A 25,674-nucleotide genomic window follows, 5' to 3' on the forward strand; every position below is an offset into this window, starting at 1 on the left:
ATATATTCTCAGTCACCCATCCACCTTGTCTTAGTAGGTAATGACTGATGCTCCCACAGCTAAAATGGCTGCTCCATAACATCTCCAGCTTAGAAATTTTTTTATCCAGAATGGATGTATTGAATGAACTTAGTGACATAAAACTCATCAAAAGATATTCTTTAGACCATGCAGGCATTCTCTTTGTCACCAATCAAGTGAGGGAAACCTTACAGAGTGACACAGAGAGGAGGAACCCTCTTACTGCCAAAATAATGGCGATCATAACTCTTAGACATCTTGCTGGTGAGAAAAGCTACTGGGAAAATGCAGTTGTGCAGTAGTGATTGCATTGTGGGTAATAGAGAGAGCCACAGGAAGCTTGGGATTATTCCTCAGCGCCAAACCTTGTTTTGTTTACATCGAGGTTCTTCAATGGGATCATATTTAATTTATTTCAAAGACTGAATTACTATCTTATTCACTGTGTCTCTCCTTCAAGTATATAAGAATTAAGGAAATATTCATAGAAACTATAAATTAGTAATAAATGGCAGCTTTTGCTATGTTTTGTAGTATTTGAAATCAAGAAACTTTGTTTGAAAACTGAATTATGGTACGTCAATTAAAGCAGTTATGAGTTAAAATTTTTGTTTGAAAACTGAGTTGTTTGGGAAGGGAGACATTTGGTAACTGATGTTTCAATATATATATATATATATATATATATATATATATATATATATATATATATATATATATATATATATATATATATATATATATATATATATATATATATATATATATATATATATCACACATATCACTTGGTGCTATCCAAAATATATGAAACTGCTACTGCTCTCTGGTCAGAAATTCACGTTGGGTAAATTGGCCACCATCATCCTCAGAGTAGTCAACTTTCACACGTACACATCTATTCCAGCAGTTCTATAATTTCTTAAGTACATCTTGAAAGCCTGCAGATTTGACAGTCTAATAAGGCTTTAGTTAACCCTTTCCTTCCGGCAATCGTATATCTACGATTGCAAAAATGCGTCCGTAGCGACGGCGATCATACCGGTAATCAAGAATTTTCGCGCCTCAATTTTGAGGTCCAAGCGCGGTTTCTCGAGTCAGATGGTGTGAGTGGAAGTGTCTGGCATGTTTCCACATGTAGTGTTGTCACTAGCTCTGGAAATTTAGCGGTAACTAAGGTATTTTCCTTTTCTCCGGGCGACACTTGACAACCCCAGCGACCCGCTGGGTGGAAAGCACTCGCCGGGTGGAAAGCACCATGATAAGTGTGAAGAGACATCCTGATAAGAGCCAAGGATCTCAGATCATAACTCACCATGGAGCAGGACACAACATATGTATTTAGCAGTGCTTCTGAGTTTGAAGACAGTGACAGTGAATATTTAGAAGATGAAGAAAGCGAAGACATTAGTGAGGACTCGGAAAATTATTTACAGGATCCACCTGTTTTATCAGAACAGAGAGATGATACCTATAATTCTTTCATGGTAATTTTTTCATTATCTTCAATTTTATAATAAAATGGTAGAAGGTAACTTGTCAGAGAGAGAGAGAGAGAGAGAGAGAGAGAGATAATGTTATTTGCCTGAAACTTGATATGAAAAGGGATGAAATCTCTCTCTCTCTCTCTCTCTCTCTCTCTCTCTCTCTCTCTCTCTCTCTCTCTCTCTCTCTCTCTCTCTCTCTCTCTCTCTCTCATTGGAAGTGTACAATTTCCCCTCCAAGATGAGAGAGAGAGAGAGAGAGAGAGAGAGAGAGAGAGAGAGAGTGTGCGCGCGGCGTCATCGCTCTCCGGGCTGTTTCTGGATGACGGATCACACAGCGGGAGGTGGAGGAATCTTTTATAAGGCATAAACTCAACTTTGAGAGGTTACTTCGAGCTACAAAGTATATCATTGTATTCAGAATAACAAAGAGAAAATAATTATTAGTATTCAAACAATTTTCTGACAATTTCTAGGTTTACCATTTTTAGCCATCATACAAAACGGTAAAATAATTTAAGCTCCGGAAGGAAAGGGTTAAAGGTTTTTTATAGCTTGAATTTTTGTTTTAATTTTTTTAGGCTGAAATAAATAGAAAAAAAAAATTTGTTTATTATTGTATTATTATTGAACTATTCCCTAGTTGTTCTAATGAGGAAAAATAAGGGAGAGGTGTCATATTTCTTTTTTAGGGCTTTTTAGTTTTCTACTGATGGATATTAGAAGGTGTGTTGGAGAATTTGTGTGAAATAAAAAGAAATGTTATGATGGAATTTATTTATTTGGGCTTTTATTAGGGAAACAATCAGGAAGAATTTTACAATATTCTTATTACTATATAGTTGCTTTCTATGCTTTATTAGCAAAACATTTATTGAAAAAAATGTGTTTAGTCATTTGTGAATAGATTTTCTGAAGGTTATGATGAAAAAAAATAAATGGGAAAAAATCTTCACAAAAACGTCTGTAAATATAATCAAATAATGATATACATATTCCATATTACCGACTTGTAGAGGCATGATGTGATTTCTTAAGTGGTTTGTTGTCTTCAGCTTTGTTGTGCCAGCTGCCTATGGTGATGGTTGGAGCATGAGCTGGCTGTATGATAGTGTGGCTGATTTGTGGGCAGAATGGCTGCCTGAGTCTGCCTTGGTTGATGTGAGGCGAGGTGGCTTTTACCAGTATTCTCCTGTGTCTGGCCTCAGGGTGATATCACTCAACATGAACTTTTGCAATACTATCAACTGGTAAGTCCTTGATGAATTTTTCTTTTTTACGTTAACTTCCAGTCCTTTTTAATGTCACTACTAAGAAATAAATATCATGGTTGTGAGTAGAGATAAGTAAGATGAATATGATATCCCCTTTATTTATCCTTATTTTTCTTTCCTTTACCCTTACTTTTTTTTTCCTTGAATTATTCTGGAAACTCAAAGTGCACAAGTGCATCAACCATAAAGAAAATAGATGAATAAAATAGATAAATAGAAGTAAGAATATCAAACAGTATCAGAATCTTACAGAGCCAAAAATACCCTTTTCTTAAGAATGTTTCATAGGCAGTTTAGTGCATCACAGGTCAGTGCACATTAGTCTATATTGTTACATTGTCACAGTAAGGGACTTCTATGCTGAATCTTCCACCATATGCCTCATGGGTCACTGGGGCTGTTGGGCTGAGAAGAGTACTTTATTACCTTGACTTTCTAGTGTTATGCAAGGAGCTTTCGTCAAATTATCAGGACACACAGTTGATGTAGTCAATAAACTTTGTAGCAAAAGTTTAGGAGATACCATGGTTAAACTTCCTGAAAACCAAACATTATGTCAAAGTTTTTTCTCATATAAGAAATGTAGCCCAAAGCAAGTCTTGCCTTCCTCTAAAAATGTTCAGCTTACTTTAAAGTTCTTAGAAATGTACTCACTTTTAATATGTTAGTTGTTAAAAAATTGAAAACAATTTGGTCACTTAACATTCAGGATAGAAGACTTTCTTTGGCTGAGATGGCCTTATTTTTAACACAATCCTGCTATGTTCAAGTTGAAGGTGAGAGGTACGGTTCAGGTGCTGACTTGAAAAACCAAGTTAGTTGGATGCAGTTATCCACATTCAGCAAGAGGGGATGGGACAGAAGATGTAAACAATAGCAGCTTGAAACTCATCTTAGGGTGGAGACTGTGCCTGGCCTCAGTTGCCTTGTGCACATTTCATGTACAGTGCATTATTACATGAATTTTAAGCCATAAGACACTGATTTTTTTTTTTTTATTTATTTATTTATTTAATTTTTTTTTAGCAGGGACACCAGCCAAGGACAACAAAAACCTAATAAATAAATCCCACTGAGATGCTGGTCCCTGGATAGGGTCCAAAGCGGTAGTAAAAAATTGAAGGATAAGTATCTTGAAACTTCCCTTTTGAAGGAATTCAAGTCTTAAGAAGGTGAAAATACAGAGGCAGTCAGGGAGTTCTAGAGTTTACCAGAGAAAGGGATGAATGATTGAGAATACTGGTTGGTTAACTCTTGCATTAGAGAGGTGGACAGAATAGGAGTGAGAGAGAGAAAAAAATCTTGTGCAGTGAGGCCACGGGAGGAGGGGAGGCATGCAGTTAGCAAGATCAGAAGAGCAATTAGCATGAAAATAGCAGAAGATAGCTAGAGATGCAACATTGTGGCAATGAGAAAGAGGCTGAGGACAGTCAGTTAGAGGAGAGGAGTTGATGAGATGAAAAGTTTTTGATTCCACTCTGTCTAAAAGAGCAGTATAAGTGGTACACCCCCAGACATGTGAAGCAAACCTCATATATTGATGGATATGGCCCTTGTACAAACTTAGCAGCTTGGGGTGTGAGAAAAACTGGCAAAGATATCTTAGAACACCATACTTCATAGAAGCTGTTTTAGGTAGAGGTGAGATATGGAGTTTTCAGTTTAGATTATAAGAAAAGGACAGACTGAGAAGCCTTCAGTGTAGAAGAGGGGGACAGTTGAGTGTCATTGAAAGAGAGAGGATAGTTGTCTGGAAGATTGTGTCAAGTTGATAGATGGAGGAATTGAGTTTTTGAGGCATTGAACAATACCAAGTTTGCTCTGCCCCAATCATAAATTTTAGAGAGATCAGAAGTCAGGCATTCTTTGGCTTTCCTGTGTGAGCTGTTTTACTTCCTGAAGGGTTGGACGTCTATGAAAAGACATGGAAAAGTGCAGGGTGATATCATCAGCGTATGAGTGGATAGGACAAGAAGTTTGGTTTAGAAGATCATTAACGAATAATAGGAAGAGACTTGGTGACAGGACAGAACCCTGAGGGACACCACTGTTAATAGATTTAGAAGAAGAACAGTCACCATCTGCCACAGCAGCAACAGAATGGTCAGAAACTTGAGACGAAGTTGCAGAGAGAATGATAGAAGCCATAGGAGGGTAGTTTGGAAATCAAAGCTTTGTGCCAGACTCTATCAAAAGCTTTTGGTATGTCTGAGGCAACAGCAAAAGTTTCACCAAAATCTCTAAAAGAAGATGACCAAGACTCAGTAAGGAAACCCAGATCACCAGTAGAGTGGCCTTGATGGAACCCATACTGGTGATCAGATAGGAGGTTGTGAAGTGATAGAATCTTCCTGTTAGGGATAGATTAAAAAACTTTAGATAGGCAGGAAATTAAAGCAATAGGACAGTAGTTTGAGGGATTAGAATGGTCACCCTTTTTAGGAACAGGATGAATATAGACAAACTTCCAGCAAAAAGAAAAGGTAGATGCTGACAGACAGAGTTGAAAGAGTTTGACTAGGCAAGGTGCAAGCACAGAGGCACAGTTTCAGAGAACAATAGGAGGGAACCCATCAGGTCCACAAGCCTTCCAAGGGTTTAGGCCAGCAAGGACATGAAAAACATCATTGCAAAGAATTTTAATAAGTAGCATGAAGTAGTCAGAGGTGGAGGAGAGGGAGGAACAAGCCCTGAATCATCCAAGGTAGAGTTTTTAGCAAAGGTTTAAGTGAAGAGTTCAGCTTTAAAGATAGATGTGATAGCAGTGGTCCCATCTGGTTGAAATAAAGGAAGGAAAGAAGAAACAAAATTAATGGAGATGCTTTAGGCTAGATACCAGAAGTCGCAAGGGGAGTTATATCTTGAAAGATTTTGACACTTTCTATTAATGAGGGAGTTTTTGGCTAGTTGGAGGACAGACTTGGCATGGTTCCGGGTAGAAATATAAAGTGCGTGAGATTTTGGTGATGGAAGGCTCGAGTACCTTTTGTGGGCTACCTCTCTATCATGTAAAGCATGAGAACAGGCTGTGTTAAACCAAGGTTTGGAAAGTTTAGGTTGAGAAAAGGAGTGAGGAATGTATGCCTCCATGCCAGACACTATCACCTTTGTTATGTGCTCGGCACACAGAGACAGGTCTCTGACACGAAAGCAGTAGTCATTCCAAGGAAAATCAACAAAATATCTCCTCAGGTTCCCCCAACTAATAGAAGCAAAATGCCAGAGGCACCTACATTTAGGGGGATCCTGAGGAGGGATTGGAGTGATAGGACAAGATACAGATGTGATATTGTGATTGGAGGAGCCCAGCATAGAAGAGAGGGTAACAGCATAAGCAGAAGGATTAGAGGTTAGGAAAAGGTCAAGAATGTTGGGTGTATCTCCAAGACAGTTTGGAATATGAGTAGGGTGTTGCAGCGGTTGGTCTAGGTCGTGGAGGATAGCAAAGCTGAAGGCTAGTTCACCAGGATGGTCAGTGAAGAGAGAGTAAAGCCAAAGCTGGTGGTGAACATTGAAATCTCCAAGAATAGAGATCTCCACTAAAGGGAAGTTCAGAATGTGCTTCACTTTCAAAGTTAAGTAGTCAAAGAATTTCTCATAGTCAGAGGAGTTAGGTGAGAGGTATATAGCACAGATAAATTTAGTTTGAGAGTGACTCTGTAGTCATAGCCAGATGGTAGAAAACTTGGAAGATTCAAGAGCATGGGCATGAGAGCAGGTTAAGTCATTCTGCACATAAATGCAACATCTAGCTTTGGATTGAAAATGAGGATAGAGAAAGTAGGAAGGAACAGAAAAGGGGATACTGTCAGTTGCCTCATACACCTGTATTTCAGTGAGGAAAAGATGAGGTTTAGTAGAGGAGAGGTGGTGTTTTACTGATTGAAAATTAGATCCAAGACTGCAAATGTTGCAGAAGTTAATGAAGAAAAAGTCGAGGGGGGGGTGTCAAGACATTTAGGATTGATACCAGAAGAGCAGTTCAACCTGGGGATATTTGTGGTCCTCTCCTCAGATGGGGACTCCGAGGCTGGTGTAGGAGTCACCATGATAATTTTGAATTTTGACTGAAGGGTGTGTGTAATTAGGTGCTTGTAGTTTTGTGTGAAGGAAGAGTGTTGTCTTTAGAGAGCAGGCTGTGACTGCCTGGGAAGTCCCCAATATCATAACCAAGACACACACACCTGGGGTTTATCATTTCTACCACTGATCACCTATCTATACTAGCCCAGGCCTAGCTAAGTGTCACATGGGGTCACAGTGATAATAATGGAGAGCTGATTAGGTAGTGAGGGACAGACATTTTTGCAGCAGTCAGAGACATGAGTGGAGAAAGGCAGGGTTAAGATCTGCTGGAGATGGGGATAGGCAGCAGTCAAAGAGCACTTTTTATTATGTTTTATGTATGTAACAAGTATCTATCACTTAACCCTGTCTATTCTCTATTGATTTGGTTCTCCTTACATATTTTGTGCTGACCTCACTTACACTGCTGAGTGACTTGTCACAACACTCCAATTTACTGCCATAACAAAGTGAGGGAAGGGGAGCCATGTATGTGTATTAGAAGGAAAAGTGGACATCATGTAAGATAGTTTGGGAATCACTGCTCCACAGTGTAGGCTGTGTAGCACAGTATAAAATACAACACCCCTTCATGATTTAACACTGACCATTATCATACTACATCATGTGTGTTCCTTTACTTTATCACAACAATGTGATACACCACAAATTGTTTCATTACGGGTATGTTGCGATTTTGCTGCTCCACAATTGCCAGAATTAGTTTTTCTGTTAAAACTTTAAGTAATGGTTTTCCCAGACTGTTTTACAATACTACTCAGCAATGCATTTTAATTAACCGCACAACTGTTTAATTATTATGTCTGAAAATATTGTGCAAAATGTCTCATCAAAAATAATAATGGTTTAAAACAGTTGGTTTTGTTATGTTTAATTGAAAAGACATTGTGAAAAATTACCAGAATAAGAAAACCTACAAATATTTAGTGTGCATCATCATTATTATTAATCTTCAAATCCTTATTAAAACCTGAGTAACAGTAATATAAGCATATTGCTAATATGAATTTGTACATCATAAAACTGTTTAAAATTGTCATGTGATGTTTGCTACTGTTGTTTAGAATCAATAGAAAAACCACAGTTTGAAGATGGCCTTTTTTTTTTTTATTGAACAGTAACATGATGATTTGCCAATGTAAATATAACTCTTAAGATGGTTGAGATAAGTACATAGCTACATACATACTTAAAAATAAATATTTAAGCTATGATGCATGAGAGGTGAATGCAGTAATGGTTGCTTTTGTTCTGATAAAATATTGTGGTTTAGTAATATAATTTGTTATTCTTTTACCATCATATCATTCCAAGGTTAACTGGTTAAGTAAATATGAGTTTTGTCACCAGGAAGTGACCATAGTGTAATGGTGTAACAGTTATTATGTCTGCCTGGCAAATGGAAGTTCCTGGGTTCAGTCCCTAGGTGAAGCCTGTTTTTTCTGGTGAACACCCCCCACTCTAACGTGGTGTAGTGAGTAGGATCCAGTGAATGATGCACATTCCCTGGACTGGCCTGAAGGTTTGAGGATACTCCAGGCAGGTGGGGAGCCTTAGGGAGATGATGTGAGGGGTTGTCACCAGGAGGCAACTGTGGTGTAACAGTCAGCATGTCCACCCAGCAAGTGGAAGGTGCTGGGTTCAGTACCTGGGATGGTGCCTGTCTTTTCTGGTGAACTCCTTACTCTAACAGTAAATGTCAGAGGTTGTTACATATGGTAACATAATTATCTAAAAACCAGTGGTCAACCTATATACAAGGTAAACCATAGATGACTAATTTCTTGGCCAGAAATTAAGGGTTTACCTATTCTTGAGATTGACCTAAAGATGGAGAAAATTATATTTTATTAGTAACATAATCTCTTCATCAACTCTTTCATCCAGTTACAGTGGACAGAAGAGTTGAGACAGGTGAAGTGAATGGTAAAGGAAGCAGGAAAAGTACTTGGTGGACTGAGAAATGTCTTGAAATATAAGACACTGGATATGAATGTAAGAGAGGGTTATGTTAGTGAATAGTGGTGCCCACTGCACTGTATGGTGCTGAAACATGGAACATGAGAATAGAGGAAAAGAAATGGTTGAATGTAATGTAAATCAAATATTTGAGGAGTATGTGTGGGATAACATAGAGGGACATAATAAGAAATGAGATACAAGAAGAGCTGGTGTTTTAAGGGAGCTAGCTGGATGGGCAGATAGATGTGTGTAAGATGGTTTGGTCATGTGGAGAGAAGGGGACAGAAAACTAATAAAAAGAATGATCGGGTCAGATGTCCATGGTTAAGAAGAAGGCCATGCCTGGAGTGGATGAACTGTGTGAAGAGAGCACTGAATGAGAGGAATAGCTGTGCAATATGCAAGAGCGATTGTGTGTGACAGAGGTGAATGAAGAGTGCCAGTGGTGAGTGCATGCAAATGTTGCAATCTCATTGACTCCTGGAAAGGGATGTGAGCACATCTGGTGGGATCTATTGGTGAATGTACCCAGTTAGTGTGTGGGGCACTCTGTAGGAAGCACCCTGACTTAATCTAAGTTCATGGGGTGTAAGACAGTGATCTAGGAGACAGTCTCTTTCCACCAGGGTCTGAGAGGGGTAAAAGTGTGAGTGATGTGTGTGTGTGTGTGTGTGTGTGTGTGTGTGTGTGTGTGTGTGTGTGTGTGTGTGTGTGTGTGTGTGTGTGTGTGTGTGTGTGTTTACTCAGTTGTATTGTACATGGTCCAAGCTAAAGCCCATTTGTCCTGTCTCCATATCTGCAATTATTCAGTTTCTCTTTAAATTTGCTCATAGCAACATCTGTAACTACCTCCTCACTTCAACTATTTCAGAGATCAGTGCTTCAGTATGGGAAACTATATTTCTTAACGTCACTGGGACATTTACTCGTAATCTTTTTTTGTATGTCCTCCTGTACATCTTGTTTCCTCATCCATATGCATCTCCAAAAGTTGTCTGTATACCTTTTCCATATGGTATATTAATTTGTACATTGTTATCAAGTCTCTCCTTTCTCTTCTCTTCTCTCTTCCAATGTTGTTAATCTCATTTCTTTCAGTCGCTCTTCATAAGTCTTTTTCCTTTGATTCTGGCACCATCTTTGTTGCTGTCCTCTGCATCCTTTCCAGTTTCCTTATATTTTTCATATGTGGAGGCCATATGGCTGCAGCATACTCCAACTATTATGGTTGTAATTATTTTTTTCGTCATATCCATGTCCATGTAGGTAACAGCTATTCTAATGTTACTTAACATCCTATATGTGGAGCCAAATATCCCACTTACGTGTTTCTTTGGTGACAGTGTGTCCTGAATAATCATCCCCAAACCCTTTTCTTATTACTTATCATTATCATATCTTCACCCATTTTATAGTTCTATGTAGGTCTCCTTGTACTTTTTCCCATTTCCAACATGTGTGTGTGTGTGTATGTGTGTGTGCATGTGTGTGTGTGCATGTGTGTGTGTGCATGTGTGTGTGTATGTGTAATTACCTAGTTGTAATTTACAGGGCTTGAGCTATGCTTGTGTGGTCCTGTCTTCATATCTACACTTGTCCAACTTTTCCTTAAAGTGCACATTTGTTGCCAATACTACCTCACTGAGCTTGTTTCAAACTTCTATATTTCTCTGTGGGAAACTATATTTCTTTATGTTACTCAAGCATCTTCCTTTTCTTAGTTTTTTTTGCTGTGTCCTCATAGTAGTTTCTCATTGTCAATTTCTTCTTCTCCATTCCACTATTTATATATCAGTATTAAATCTCTCTTTTCTCTTCTTTGTCCCAATGTTAGCAGATTTATTTCCTTTAATCTGTCTTATGTTAATTCTTCCAGTTCTGGAATCATCATCTTTGCCATCCTTTGTATCCTATCTGTTCTTTTCTTACATGTTTCTTCTTGTGTGGAGACCACATTAATTTATCATATTCCAGTTTTGGTCTAATGGTGGTAATTATCTTTCTTATCATATCTTTATTCATGTAGTGGAATGCTGTTCCAGTATTTCTCACCATTTTATATGTGTCTTGGAATATCCTTTCTACAAGCTTTTCTGACTGCTTGTCAATCCCAGATCTTTCTCTTCTTGTACTTTTATTATTTCTTCATTTCCCATTTTATATGTTCCTTTTGGTCTCTTTTCACTCTTTCCCATTTCCATTACATGACATATTTTCACATTAAATTCCGTCTCCCATTTCTTACTCCAGTCCCAGATTTTATTCAAATCCTCTTGTAGAATTTCAGTCTTTGTTGTTTCTTATATGTCTTTATAATTTTGCATTGCAAACAAAACTCATGTAACTCTTTACTCCTTCAGGCATATCATTTATGTAGATCAGGAAAAGTATTAGTGCCAGCACTGATCCTTGTGGTATTCCATTATCCACTTTTCTTAATTTTGATTTTACATCTTTACTACCATTCTTATTTATTCTCCCTTTAAGTAGCTTTCCATCCAATTTATTATTTTTCCATTACGTTAAACATTAAACGAAAATGATGATGATGATGATGATTAATCCTCCTACATTTTCTAGGGTCTGTAATAGCCTATTGTGGAGAACTTTGTCAAAAGTTTTTTTTTTTTTTTTTTTTTTTTTTTTTTAGATCTTAATGCACAGTCTACTCATTCATCCCTCTCCTATGTTATATCAGCCACTCGAATAGAAACTTATCAAATTTGTCACACATGAATGTTCTTGTCAGAAACTATACTGTTTTTCTGATATTATTATCATGTTTTTCTAGAAATTTTGTCCACTGCTTCTTTATCACTATTTCATAGATCTCACATACTATGTTGATCATTGATACTGGTCTGTAGTTTAGTGGTTCTTCTTTCTTTCCACTTTTATAAATTGGCACCATGTCTGCTCCCTTCCATTCCTTAGGCACTCTTCCAGTTGATGATGAGCACTTTATTATATCATATATCGGTTCAATTAACTGTTTCCTGAACTCTTTTAGAATGAATCCTGTTGCTTTTCTCTCTTCCAGTTCCTCCATCATTTTATAAACTTCTTTGATTACTGTAATTTCCCACAATTGCTTTTTTGTCTTCTCATCTTGTGTTCTTTAAATTCTGATTCTTCTGTGAAAACTTGCTGAAACTTTTTGTTTAGCAATTCATTCATGACTTTTGGATCTTCATATGTTTCATTTCTATCCTTCAACCTTTCTAGTTCTTCTTATAGTTTCATTTTATCATTTATGAATTTGTAGAATGGTTTTGCTTCATCCGTGCACTTTTCAACTATATCTTTTTCATATCCCTTCTCTCCCTCTCTCTTTATTTTCACATATTAATTTCTTGCTATCTTAAAGTCTTGTTTATTTTCTTGGTTTTGATTTCTTTTAATTTTTATCCATGCTTCATCTCTTTTTTTTTTTTGCACTTGCACATCTTATGTTGAACCACACCTGTTTTCTTTTCTTTTTAGGTACTCGTATGTATAGTGGGACATATTTATTCACTCCTGTCTCATATAGTTCCATAAAAATGTTGTATTTATCTTGGACATCATTTGCTCTTTTCAGCTTTTCCTAGTCCATTTCTTCATAAAGTTTCGTAAGATCATCTATATTTGCTTTCCCATAGTTTCTCCTGTTTTCTTTGTATGATTCATCCTCTTCACTGACATTATTATTGGTCTCTGTTTCTTTTGTTACATGGTCACTTTTTCCCATGGGGCACTCATATCTTAATTCTTTAGATAGGTCAGTTCCTTTTATTAATATTATTAGGTCTAGTCTTGTTATTTTGTCATCTCTAGGTCAGTTCCTATTATTGATATTATTAGGTCTAGTCTTGTTATTTTGTCATCTCTAGGTCAGTTCCTTTTATTAATATTATTAGGTCTAGTCTTGTTATTTTGTCATCTCTAGGTCAGTTCCTTTTATTGATATTATTTTGTCTAGTCTTGTTATTTTGTCATCTCTCCTATATCTTGTATTTTTCAGTCACCCATTGCATCATGTTTTCCATAGTCAGCTTCAGAAATCTTTCTCTTCATGCAGTTTCATTTCATCCTGAATGTTTCTCAATTTATTTTTTTGCAATTGAAGTCACCAACCAATAATACTCATATTACTTTTGATTAATCTACTCAAGCACTGAATGGTATCTTCTATTATTTTCTTATAGTCTTCCTTGCTGTGTATGTATTTACCTAGTTGTATTTACCTAGTTGTGGTTTACGGGAGGGGAGTAATCTCATAGTATCCCATCTCTCTCCAGTGTGTGTGTGTGTGTGCGCAACCCAGTGTGAGATTGCCAGATTGGTATATATCCCTTTCATTGCTGTAAAATATTATCTTATAAGAGAAATAGGAATGACAATGGGGAAAATTCTGGTTTCAGAATCCTGGGCCTGCCAGATTTTAATTTTCAACACATCACATTACATTAGGAAGCTAGAAGTAAATGAGTATATCTCTACAGTGTGCTGATAACTATCAATAATATTCACATCTATACATCATTATTCTTGAGAACCTCCACATTTTACATATTGATATACTCATTCACAAATCTTACTTGATCCCTAAGGTGGCTGCTGATTAGAAATGAGGACCCAGTTGAACAGCTGAAGTGGTTTGTGGAGACATTGGGAAATGCTGAAGCTGCTGGTGAGGCAGTGCACATTATAGGCCACATCCCAACTGGGGGAGGAGACTGTGAACACACCTGGAGTCATGTCTTTAACCAAATTGTGTACAGGTAAACTTTGACATGCCTCATTCTCTGATAACTGCTTTACAATCATGTGTTATGTACCAGTCATGAAGTCTCTCATTTGTAACTTCTTTCTCAGCACCTTAAGTCTTAAACCTTCTCAGTCATCCAGCATTGTACACAGCTTACTCCATCACTCATAATTTATCTCCAAGTGACAAAACTAATATAGTCCTTCTCACCTCATCATGTTATTGAGGCATTTATTTCTAAGTCAGTTCATCAGCTCCTAACACCAACAGATATGTACTGAAGAAATGACATTTTAAAGTTGATGACAAAATTTATTGTTCAGTCAAACTGTGGTAAATCATCTCATAGTTGCTCATATCATACGTGAAATATAAATGAAACTCCTGACATATAGCTGGACTTAAATTCTTGACACTTATCAGCTGACATGGGTTACTTGTTTCTGTAATATTATTTTCTTATAAACAAGGAGGAGGCATTAGACACCTGATGAAACAATGATTGCTCCCAGTGAGGTCTAAAGCACTTGGTCAGGGGTTGCTGTGAGCTTATTATTAAAACCCAGCTGTGACCTCACTAAATGTTTTCCTTTGTGTCTCACAACACAAGGGTGCAGTCACAGCCTAAAGACAACTCTCTTCCTTCACACAAAACTACATGCACGTAATTACACATATACCTTTCACTTAAATTGAAAATTAAAATGGCAACTCCTACACCAACCCCGGAGTTCCCATCTAGGGAGGGGACCATAAATGTTCCCAGGTTGGACTGCTCTTCTGGTATTGAGCCTAATTGTCTTGACACCCCTCTCCCTCAACTTTTTCTTTTTAACTTCTGCAACATTCACAGTCTTAGATCTAATTTTCAGTCTGTAGAACACCACCTCTCCTCTACTAAACCTCATCTTTTCCTCACTGAAACACAGGTGTCTGAGGCAACTGACAGTAGCCCCTTTTCTGTTCCCTCCTGCTTTCTCTATCCTCATTTTTAATCCACTTTTAATCCAGATGTTTTGTCTAAGATTCAAGAACATGGGTACGAGAGCAGGTTGTCATTGTGCACTTATATGTGCATAACAACTTAATCTGCTCTCATACCCATGTTCTTGAATCTTCCGAGTTCTCCACCATCTGGCTATGACTACACTATCAAACCAAAATTATCTGTACTGTATACCTCACACCTAACTCCTCTGACTATAAGAATTTTTTTGACTACTTAACTTAAAAAATGAAGCACTCTTCCCTTTTGCAGAGATCTCCATTCTTGGAGACTTCAGTGTTCCTTTCCTTTCACTGAGCATCCTGGTGAACTACAAGTAGCCTTTAACTTTGTTATCATTCACAACCTAGAGCAACTGGTGCAACATCCTACTCATATTCCTGACCATCTTGGAGATATACCCAACATTCTTGACCTTTTCCTAACCTCTAATCCTGTATATGCTGTTACCCTATCTTCTCTTTTAGGCTCCTCTAATCACAATCTCAGAGGAACCTCTGGCATTTTGCCTCTGTTAGTTAGGGGGACCTGAGGAGGTATCATGCTGATTTTCCTTAGAATGAATGCTGCTTCCGTGCCAGAGACCTATCTCTGTGTGCTGAGCATATAACAGAGGTGATAGTGTCTGGCATGGAGGCGTACATTCCTAACTCTTTCTCTTGACCTAAACGTTCCAAACCTTGGTTTAACACACCTTGTTCTCATGCTATACATGATAGAGAGGTGCCCACAAAGGGTACTTGAGCCTTCCATCACCTGAATCTCATACACTATTTCTGTCCAGAATCATACCAAGTCTGTTCTCTCTATTAATAGAAAATGTCAAAATCTTTCAATATCTAACTCCCCTTGTGACTTCTGTCACCCAGCCAAAAACTTCTCCAGTAACTTTGCTTCTTCGTCTTTCCCTCCTTTATTCTAAACTGATGTTACCACTGCCATCTCATTTATTTCTAAAGCTGAACTCTTTGCTCAAATCTTTGCTAAAAACTTTACTTTGGAGGACTACTTCATGCTACCTATTAAAATCCCTCACAATGATGTTTTCCATGCCCTCACTGGCCTAAACCCTTGGAAGTCTTATAGACCTGAGGGGTCTCTCCTATTGTACTCTGAAACTGTGCCTCCATGCTTGCACCTTACCCAGTCAAACTCTTTCAACTTTGTCTATCAATATCTACCTTTCCTTTTTGCTGGAACTTTGCCTACATTCAACCTGTTCCTAAAAAGGGTGACTGTTCTAATCCCTCAAACTACCATCTACCATCCTATTGCTTTAATTTTGTACTTATCTAAAGTTTTTGAATCTATCCTCAACAGGAAGATTCTTAAACATCTATCATTTCACAAGCTTATATCTGATCACCAGTATGGCTTTTGTCAATGCCACTCCCCTGGTTCTGGCTTTCCTCACTGAGTTTTGGTCATCCTCTTTTAGAGATTTTGGTGAAACTTTTGCTGTTGCTATAAACATATTAAAAAGTTTTGATATAGTCTGGCACAAAGCTTTGATTTCCAAACTACCTTCCTATGGCTTCTGTCCTTATCTCTGTAACTTAATCTCAAGTTTCTTTCCTGACCGTTTTGTTGCTGATGTGTTAGACAGTCACTGTTCTTCTCCGAGATCTATTAACAGTGGTGTTCCTCATGGTTCTGTCCTGTCACCAACTCTCTTCCTATTATTCATCAATGATCTTCTAAACCAAATTTCTTGTCTTATCCTCTCCTATGCTGATGATACCACCGTTACTTTTCCACATCTTCTCGTCAATGTCCAACCCTTCAGGAAGTAAACAGTTCATGCAGGGAAGCCACAGGATGCCTGACTTCTGATCTCTTTAAAATTTCTGATTGTGGCAGAGCAAATATGGTATTGTTCAATGCCTCAAAAACTCAATTCCTCCATCTATCATCTCAGCACAACCTTGTAGACATATATCCCCTCTTCTTCAATAACACTCAACTGTCCCCCTCTTCTACACTGAACATCCTTGGTCTGTCCTTTTCTTATAATCTAAACTGGAAACTTCGCATCTCATCTATAGCTAAAACAGCTTCTATGAAGTTAGGTGTTCTGAGTCGTCTCCACCAGTTTTTCTCACCCTTCCAGCTGCTAACTCTGTACAGGTACCTTATCCATTCATGTATGGAGTATGCTTCACATGTATGGGGTGTTCCACTGATACCATTCTTTTAGGCAGAGTGGAATCAAAAGGTTTTTGTTTTATCAGTTCCTCTAACTGTCTTCAGTCTCTTTCTCATTGCTGCAAGGTTGCATTCTCTTGCTATCTTAACCCTTTCAGTGCTCCGGACCACGATCGTGGCTTTGAGGGAAATGCCTCCTGACCACGATCGTGGTTCCATATTTGACGAGCCACAGAATTAAATTGCGCGCCTCCTGGCTGCTGCTTGTGGCCAGCTGACACTCTCCCATCCTCGCTCAACTCATGGGACGCGCCACTAGTTGTGTGGTTAGGAAAATATAATCACAATGGCAATCAAACCGTAAGGTATCAGATGCCCCTTTTTTCACAATTATTATTATTTCCAGATGTCACTAGCGGCTATTTGTGCATTTATTTACTGAAATAACATGAGTAATGATAAAATCTTGTTGTTAGAGAGCAGATATGCCAGATATAATTCATTTATTGGTAGTATAATGCGTATTTCGTATATTACCATATATGGGCATGTGTATCCTCGCTCGTGACTTCTCTCGCTATATTGTTTACATAAACCTTACATGGTAACTGCACTGAAACAAAGGAGGAGGATAGTATGGGACCCTTGTACATTCTGGAGCAATTATGAGCAACTGCAGCTCAAATCAGTTGGAAAATACTGCATAATTTAGAGAGAAATGCTGCACAAGTTGCGGCGGAAAATAACCACCCACTACGATGGCAACACTCAACAACACACAACGTATCACCAGAAATACAACTTCCCATCATTATTGCATCCCTTTTCAGGCTGAGTACAGACCTAAATTTTTCACAGTGGATGCGTAGAACTCTATTATGCATGAGAATATGATTCCTTTCCATTTTTACAAACCTCGATTTTTCGGCTGGATTTGCGTATCACAGACATGATCCAAAAACCTATTTGCGACCTGAAAGGGTTAAACTGCTCTTTTGATCTTGCTAACTGCATGCCTCCCCTCCTGCAGCCTTGCTGCTCAAGAATTTCTTCCTTCTCTCACCCCTTTACTGTCCACCTCTCTAATGCAAGAGTTAACTAGTATTCTCAATCATTCATCCCTTTCTCTGGTAAACTCGAACTCCCTGCCTGCTTCTGTATTTCTACCTTCCTATGACTTGAACTCTTTCAAGCAGGAGTTTTCAAGATACTTATCCTACATTTTGACAAATGCTTTTGACTCTGTATGGGGACCAACACCTTAGTGAGCTTTTTTTTCCCCCTTGGCCAGTGTCTCTCCTACATAAAAAAGAAAAATATACAAATACAGTGGTATAATGATCACAAACAGCGAAGATAAATACATAAACCTTTGGTTTTACAAACCAAAGCTTTACAAACAGCAAAGATAAATACTTAAATCTTTGGTTTTACAAACCGAAAGGGAGGGTACTAAGTTTGTTAATGCCAAAAGTCCATTAATAGAGGTGGAAATTTAAAAATATATATTGTTGATGGCCCCCTACAGCCTTCAGGTGCCTTCGGGTACTCACTTACCACAACAGCAGCCAAAGGGCGCTCAGCCCACAACAGGGATCCTCAACTGCTGTCTTTGTTGGGTTTGTTTGGTTAATGGGGGCAAGACAGGCCCACACGTTCCCTATTTGGATTCTACAGACTACTGAGAGGGGGAAGGGTAGCAAGACACCGTCTCATTGGCACTCCAGTCTATATTTGCAGCACAGAGCAACACCACAAGGCACACCAACATATCACAGAACAAGCAATGCAAGCACCACATGGCCTCACTCAGTAAAGCATTTATTATTGCTGGGTACCATGTCTCACCTCACAGTGCAGTGGTACAACACACAATAGCATCACAACTCGCAGTCTGTGTCACCACAAACAATGCAGGTGTCGCACGCATACCTCAGCTCCTGTTAACCACTGTCTCAGGCTGCCACGGCATGCAATCTTCACAGTGTGCTTTGGGGCGCAGAGTCACGTAGTGGCAGCAGCAGGCAATGAGTGCCATAGTGTAGCATGAGGGGAGCATATTGTAGGCCTCTTCTTATCTTGTTAGCACAGGTGTTGTGTAGGAGGGAGATGGTCGCACTCTGCCTCTCCGGCGGCGGCAGCTACTTGCATAGACTTGGCTTGCAGGTGATTGGCTAGTGCTCTAGCCAACCGGTGACCTCTAGCTTCACTACCATCCAGCAGCTCACTACAGCACTGCCAATGCCCAACTTCACCACTTGGTGGTACAGTACCACCAATATCACCCCAGTGCCACAACAATATAATAGTGATGAACTAATAAACATAAGTGTATAGTCTTTATTGTGTATATTGTCCACATACTGTCAATATAGTGGATAAATACATACAGTAGGGTACTTGACAATGCATGGTTGTTATAATGTACAACTGCATAATGCACCAAAATTTTAATAAGTATTTAAGCAGAATAACGAACCAAAACTGGCATAACAAACTCACCACTAGTGTGAGCACTGGAATTTTAGTAAAAATTTAATCAGAATAACTAACCAGAACTAGCAAGACGAACTTGCCATTTATACTGGCACTGAAACTTTAATAAAAATTTAATTGGAATAAAAACTAAACCTTGCAGGACTAATTCACCAGCTGTGCAAGCCGCTGCTCACCTATCTGCCACCTGTCCCTTCCTCCATTTTTTCCTTTCCTCCCTTTTTTCATCTTGTCTCAAACCTCCCTCCCTGTCACCTCCCTTCCTCTTTATCTGTCAGAGATAAGAGACAAGGGAGTGATCTCTCTCTCTCTCTCTCTCTCTCTCTCTCTCTCTCTCTCTCTCTCTCTCTCTCTCTCTCTCTCTCTCTCTCTCTCTCTCTCTCTCTCTCTCTCTTACATTCATTTTATGCCATTTTTGCTTCATCATTTCTCACTCTCACTCTGCATAATTCCATTTTCATTCTCAATCAGTCTCATTCAATTTAGCACTCCTTAGGATAGTTCTTAGATTCACAGAAAGAGAGAGAGAAAGCTCTGACTTAGATGGGACTTACTGTATGTATATGTGTGGCAGTGACAGTAGGTAAATGTTGTCAAAGCAGTGTGAAACTCAGGGTGATAATGCACGAAGCTCAGGATGGTAAGAATTTAGGACTGGGTGCGAAACTCAGAAGGATATTGTATATATTTGTTGTGTTATCTTAGGTTTAGTATTGCAAATGTGCTCATTTTGATGTTTTTTTAATTGTGATTTTTTTTTTTATATATTATTTTCTGGTTCGCCGAAAACAATGTTTTTTTCCTATAGGTTCTTTGGCCGTCACAACGCACATTTGCCATGACAATGCTACACTAGAAAGAACCGTGTTCGTTGTCATGTACCCTACTGTATGTAACTTAGATGTAAATACATGTAAAATATATATATATATATATATATATATATATATATATATATATATATATATATATATATATATATATATATATATATATATATATATGGGTACTATACCTTGACTGGAGTGATGTAAAGTTGCTGTAACTGTTATTGTAGTGCACCTTACTCCAGTCAAGAAATCAGTTGCCGTGATTGTATAGTAGAGATGCACTCAATGATTATTCTGAGTCTGAGCTGTACTCCTCCAGTAGAGAGCGAGTTGCAGCTGCAGTTGAGGTTTTGGGTTGTGAAGTAGAGGTACTAGATGTTGCCACTGCACCAAGTGGTGGAGGAGAGATCAGACCAGTGTGTGGTTTGAAAAATGAGTCAAGTTTCTGTGTCTGCCACCCTTAAACTGCTCCCTAACAACAAGTTCTCTTAATCTTTGCGAATGCTTGTAGTAATGCTGGATTTCTGGGTTCAGTGATAAGTCTACATATGTGATGATGGTGTCCAGATATGAACAAACTAGTGAGGATTTGGGCAGCACTTGTGTGTCTGTGTTGTCCTCACAGACAATCTCTTGCTCTGTCTCATATGCAAGGTCCTCTCAATCAATCTCTTCTATGGTTTGTAGCCTACATCCTGGGTTGTCATCAGTTTTCTTCAATCACTGCGCCACATCTTCCATCTTGATTAATGTTTCCCTTACATGCTGAAAGGTGCAATGAAGATCACAGGCTTGAAAGCTTTCACAGTCAAGTTTACTGTCTGTGGTGAGGAATAGCTTCTTCCACAAGTTTGATAAAGTGGTCATCTTAACCTCTTTCCATGAAGCTGTGAGATTGTAGATAGCACTCTTGATGATATAATTCTTGACATTGGTGGGTGAGTGCTTGCCCTGTGTGTCGTCTTCATTCTCCTCCTCCCACACCACCAACAGCTCATCCAAATAACATCACTGATACAGCATTTTGTATGAGATAATAATTCCTTGATCCTTGGGCCAAATGAAGGATGTGGTATTGGGTGGGAGGCTTATCACCTGAATCTGCCCATCCTGACTCAAAGATTATTGGCTGCTGGGTGTGGTGGCACATTACCTATAAGTAGCAGGGGTTTTACCATCCCTGGAGTGCAAGGGTGCATGTCATTGTTGTATTCTTCCAAACAGGTCAGTCAATTTTCAGGGGTGAATTCACATCAACGTACCTGTGCTGATCCCAACCCGAGCTTCAGTCTCAGTCAGGACTCCTCACTTTACATTAGCACTGGCTGTGACCATGCCTTGTTGCCCTCTCACTCTGTCTTCCAAGTAGACTCCTTCAACAAAGACGAGGCTCAGGCTGACAAACTCCCAGCAGACTCAGATATCCCTCACCTGGACTTCCAGAAGATGGTGGACTTTGTTGTCTCCTGTTTTCCTAAAGTGGAAGGACTCTGTGTGGAGACAACTCAGGTGGACCCACTAGGAGTCATTAGACAACATAAGTCTTTCAGTGCTCCAAGGTTCACACAGGTGAGACCAGTGGATTATATATTCCTCTGAAGTTGCCTCAAATGCCCAACTGAGGGGTGTGGAAGGTTTCAGGCCTTCACTTGCCAGTTACCTGTCCCACATATACCTGTGTACTTAAGCAGTGTGGGGTCATGAAGAAGTGGGTGAGGCATCCAAGCCTAATCCTGACTTGTCCCTCTCCCTTACTCATAGGAGGAAGGAACCACAGGTTTCTGTCCAGCATGTGGACATGGCCAGGCTAGAAGGTATCCTTGCCTGGATGAGAGAAGCACAGGACTTCTTGTTATTGGTCCTGGGCATCTTTTACCATCTATTGCAGTCCACTTCTCCTCCTGCCAATCCCTTGGCCATGGCAGATCAACTCTTGAAGTACCTTTCCAACCAGGGTATGTGTAGACACTCTCCTGCAGTTGATCAAGGCCTTGTGCAACCTGTCCCCCCAGCATGGATTGGCTTGTGTTGTTGGAACATATGGCATCCTTGATTCACCCAGTGCCAGGTGGGTGTAGCAGGATAAGGAAGCTACAGTTTAAGCTGTCCCATGGTTGGAACAGACAGTCATGGACATTTGTGCTGACCTCCTTTGATGGTCAGATGAGGCCAACCTCTGGATGATGCCAAGTTGCTGAAAAAAGATGAGGGTGAGGAAGATTGTGGAGTGTTGCAAGAGGATCTAAACAAGATATCGGAATGGAATCATAGATGGGAAATGGAGTTTAACCCAAAGAAATGTGAAGTAATAGAATTTGGAGAGGGTGAGAGAAGAGTTAAAGGAAATTACATGTTAAATGTTGAGAGGTTGAGTAGAGTAGAAGAGGAAAAGGATCTGGATGTTACAGTGAATGGAAATTTGACCCTGCAGAGACACATAAGCAGAATCACAGGAGAAACCTATAACTTTTTGAGAAGAATAAAGATGGCATTTGCATATATGGATGAAGAAATGGTCAGGAAGATGATTATATCACTGATTAGACCTAGACTGGAATATGCAGCTGTAGTGTGGTTACCTTACAAGAAAAAGGATATAGGGAAGTTGGAGAGAGTTCAGAGAGCAGCAATGAAGATGGTACCAAGTGTTATTGACTTGTCATACGAAGTGAGATTGGCAAGGTTACTCCTACCAAGGTTGGAAAAAAGGAGAGAAAGGGGAGATTGCAATATATAAAGCATATGAGAAGATGGAGGAGGTGGATTAGAATTTGATAGTTTGCGATACACAATTTACTAAAGAAAGTGGAAAGAGGCTGAAGAAGAGTGCTTGGAGAAGAGACATCAAAAAATATAGTTTCTCATATAGAAGTATAGATGTATGGAACAATCTGGATAAGGAGATCGTAAATGCAGGAAGTATACATGGATTCAAGGCTAAGTTGGATTTTAAAAGGTGTGGAAATGGGACAGAGCAAGCATAGCTCTTTTACCATAAAGCACAACTAGGTAAATACACAGAGTTTTAGATGCAGTGGTGCAGCACTGCTGCACTGCCAAATGTGAGGATAAAACACAAAAAACACTATTTTAGCAGTGGTGGCACTGCACCACCACACTGTTGAATCATGTCATGAATGTGATGACAAAATGCACACATGCACATAGTCTAGTCTATGTCTACACATAGTCTAGGCTATGTTGCCAGGATAACTGTTTTTCCAGTGTTTTTAATACCCCAAGTTTCACAAACCTTAAGTTTTCCACAATTCCTTCAGAAGAAAGGAATCGCAAAACTCAAGAGGTTGCTGTATATTGATATTTTTAAATCAATTTCCTGTTTAGTGTTGGTTAACATCAGAAATTGAGTGAACATAAGTTATGTATCTGATTTGAATATGAATACTGATTTGAATATGAATGGTGAAGAAATAGTACAAGTTAATTGTTCTTACGCAGGTTATGGCAGTTGACATTTTGGAGTTGTTATTTCCCTTGTATTTTTAATGATATAATTATGCAGTCAATTATGCAGACATAATTTATCAGGTAGCATAATTTACTGCTTGAAACCAAGATCATGAATTGACACACTAAGTCTTGGCTATACTTTCATGAAATAATTCACTCAGGCTCAAGACTGTTATGTAGGTGGCAGAGTGTAAGCTCTCAGTTTTGTATTCCTGTAATATTTTGATACTCTGCAGTGCTGTCAGATGCACACTCTAGACAGGTTGAATGTCTGGTTATCACACTTTACATTATCTGACCCATTATTTATGTATGCAGTGAATTTGTAAATTTAATGATATTACATATCACTATATACATAATATCCAGAGGACAACAGAACAGTCAGAAACAAATCAAGCAATGAGCCTGACTCAATATAATAACCCAATTGGCATCTTCTGTCAAATGATAGATGAGTCACACTCCAGATGTCATCCTACAACCGATGAACCTGTACTGTACATATCCACCTAGGATAGGTGGAAGAATGACTGTTTTCCTTTTATCTTTAATTTAGGATTATGTATCAGATTATTCAGTGAATACAAACACTTTCTCCAAGCATTTAGGAATACTTAAACTTTGATTTAACAATTATTTGAGTATGAGTACACCCAAATTTCATTCAGCTGAATACAAGTATTTCATCCCTGGTTGACAAACATCACAGGTTGAGGTAATATTGAGACAAGTCACAGCTAAATTTATTGGTCATATGTGCTTCTGAAATATATTTTAATGGTTTTCGAATAATACAAAAAATTCTTCTTTGCCATGGTCTTCCAAAAAACAATTTCTCTTTATCCAGCACTCTCCTTAGTAGAAAATTAATGTGGTGCATGTGTATACTTTCAGATACGAGTCTACAATCCGAGGGATTTTCTTTGGCCATACTCATGGAGACTCCTGGTCAGTTTACTATGACATGGACACCTATACTAGGCCAGTGGCTGTGTCCTTTATCAGCCCCTCAGGTGAGACCTCCTTTGGCCACCAGTACACTACTGACTAATGCAGATCATCCTTAGTTATAATTAGGCATTCTGAGATGTCTCTGCCAGTTTTTCTCACGCCCCCAGCTGCTAACTCTGTACAAGGGCCTCATCTGTCCATGTATGGAGTATGCTTCACATGTATTGGGAGGGGAGGGAGATCCACTCATACCGCTCTTTTAGACAGGATGGAATAAAAAACTTTTCATCTCATCAACTCCTCTCCTCTAACTGACTGTCTTCAATCTCTCTCTCGTCACCGCAATGTTGCACCTCTAGCTGTCTTCTACCACTATTTTCATGCTAATTGCTCTTCCGATCTTGCTAACTGCATGCCTCCTCTCCTCCCGTGGCCTCGCTGCACAAGACTTTCTTCTTTCTCTCATCTCTATTATATCCACCTCCCTAATGCAAGGGTTAACCATTATTCTCGATCATTCATTCCTTTCTCTGGTAAACTTTGGAACTCCCTGCCTGCTTCTGTATTTCCACCTTCCTATGACTTGAATTCCTTCAAGAGGGAGGGAGGTTTCAAGACACTTATCCTCCAATTTTTTATTATTGCTTTGGATCCGTTTCTGGGACTGGCATCTCAGTGGGTTTTTTTTTTTTTTATTTATTGGATTTTTGTTGCTCTTGGCCAGTGTTCCTCCTACATAAAAAAAAAAAAAATCATATTATTATTACTTATATACTGTATACATAATTTTTCTTGCTTTAATTCACCTCACTCACATTTTTAGATTTATGAAAATGGAGGACTTGCATATTACATGCGGTAAAAAATCTTTATTCCAGTGCATAGTAATTCAAATTGTCCTACAATCCAATTCTTAAAAATTGGTTGTAGAAATCCTAAAAAGTCAAACTACCATATATACAGCTTTAAGACTTGTTTACAGGCACCATGTATTGTGGTAGTTTATGGTGAAAGTGATTATTTTTAATGATGTTATTATTGCATCATATAGAATAACACTGATCAGGAGGGAATATGGTGCATGGCCTTGAAAACTTAAACAGTTGTAAACATACTAGTCAGTTGTTTAAGAAGAATAGGTCCTGTAGTTATAGTTGGGCAAGTGAAATTTGTTACATTTTGTAAATATGTCTTT

General features: G+C 38.7%; 1 protein-coding gene across 4 annotated transcripts in view; it reads left to right on the plus strand.

Moving 5' to 3' along the window:
* Nucleotides 1-25,674, plus strand: part of LOC135112808 (sphingomyelin phosphodiesterase-like) — a 126,675-nt gene that overhangs the window by 45,641 nt on the left and 55,360 nt on the right. For all 4 annotated transcript variants that reach the window (XM_064027634.1, XM_064027633.1, XM_064027635.1 and 1 more), the window contains exons 7-9: nt 2,561-2,755; nt 13,420-13,590; nt 24,423-24,541. In XM_064027634.1, the coding sequence (XP_063883704.1) occupies nt 2,561-2,755; nt 13,420-13,590; nt 24,423-24,541 (485 nt within the window). The remainder of the gene's footprint in view (nt 1-2,560; nt 2,756-13,419; nt 13,591-24,422; nt 24,542-25,674) is intronic.

Source organism: Scylla paramamosain, chromosome 24 (assembly GCF_035594125.1).
Source record: "Scylla paramamosain isolate STU-SP2022 chromosome 24, ASM3559412v1, whole genome shotgun sequence".
Classification (NCBI taxonomy): domain Eukaryota; kingdom Metazoa; phylum Arthropoda; class Malacostraca; order Decapoda; family Portunidae; genus Scylla; species Scylla paramamosain.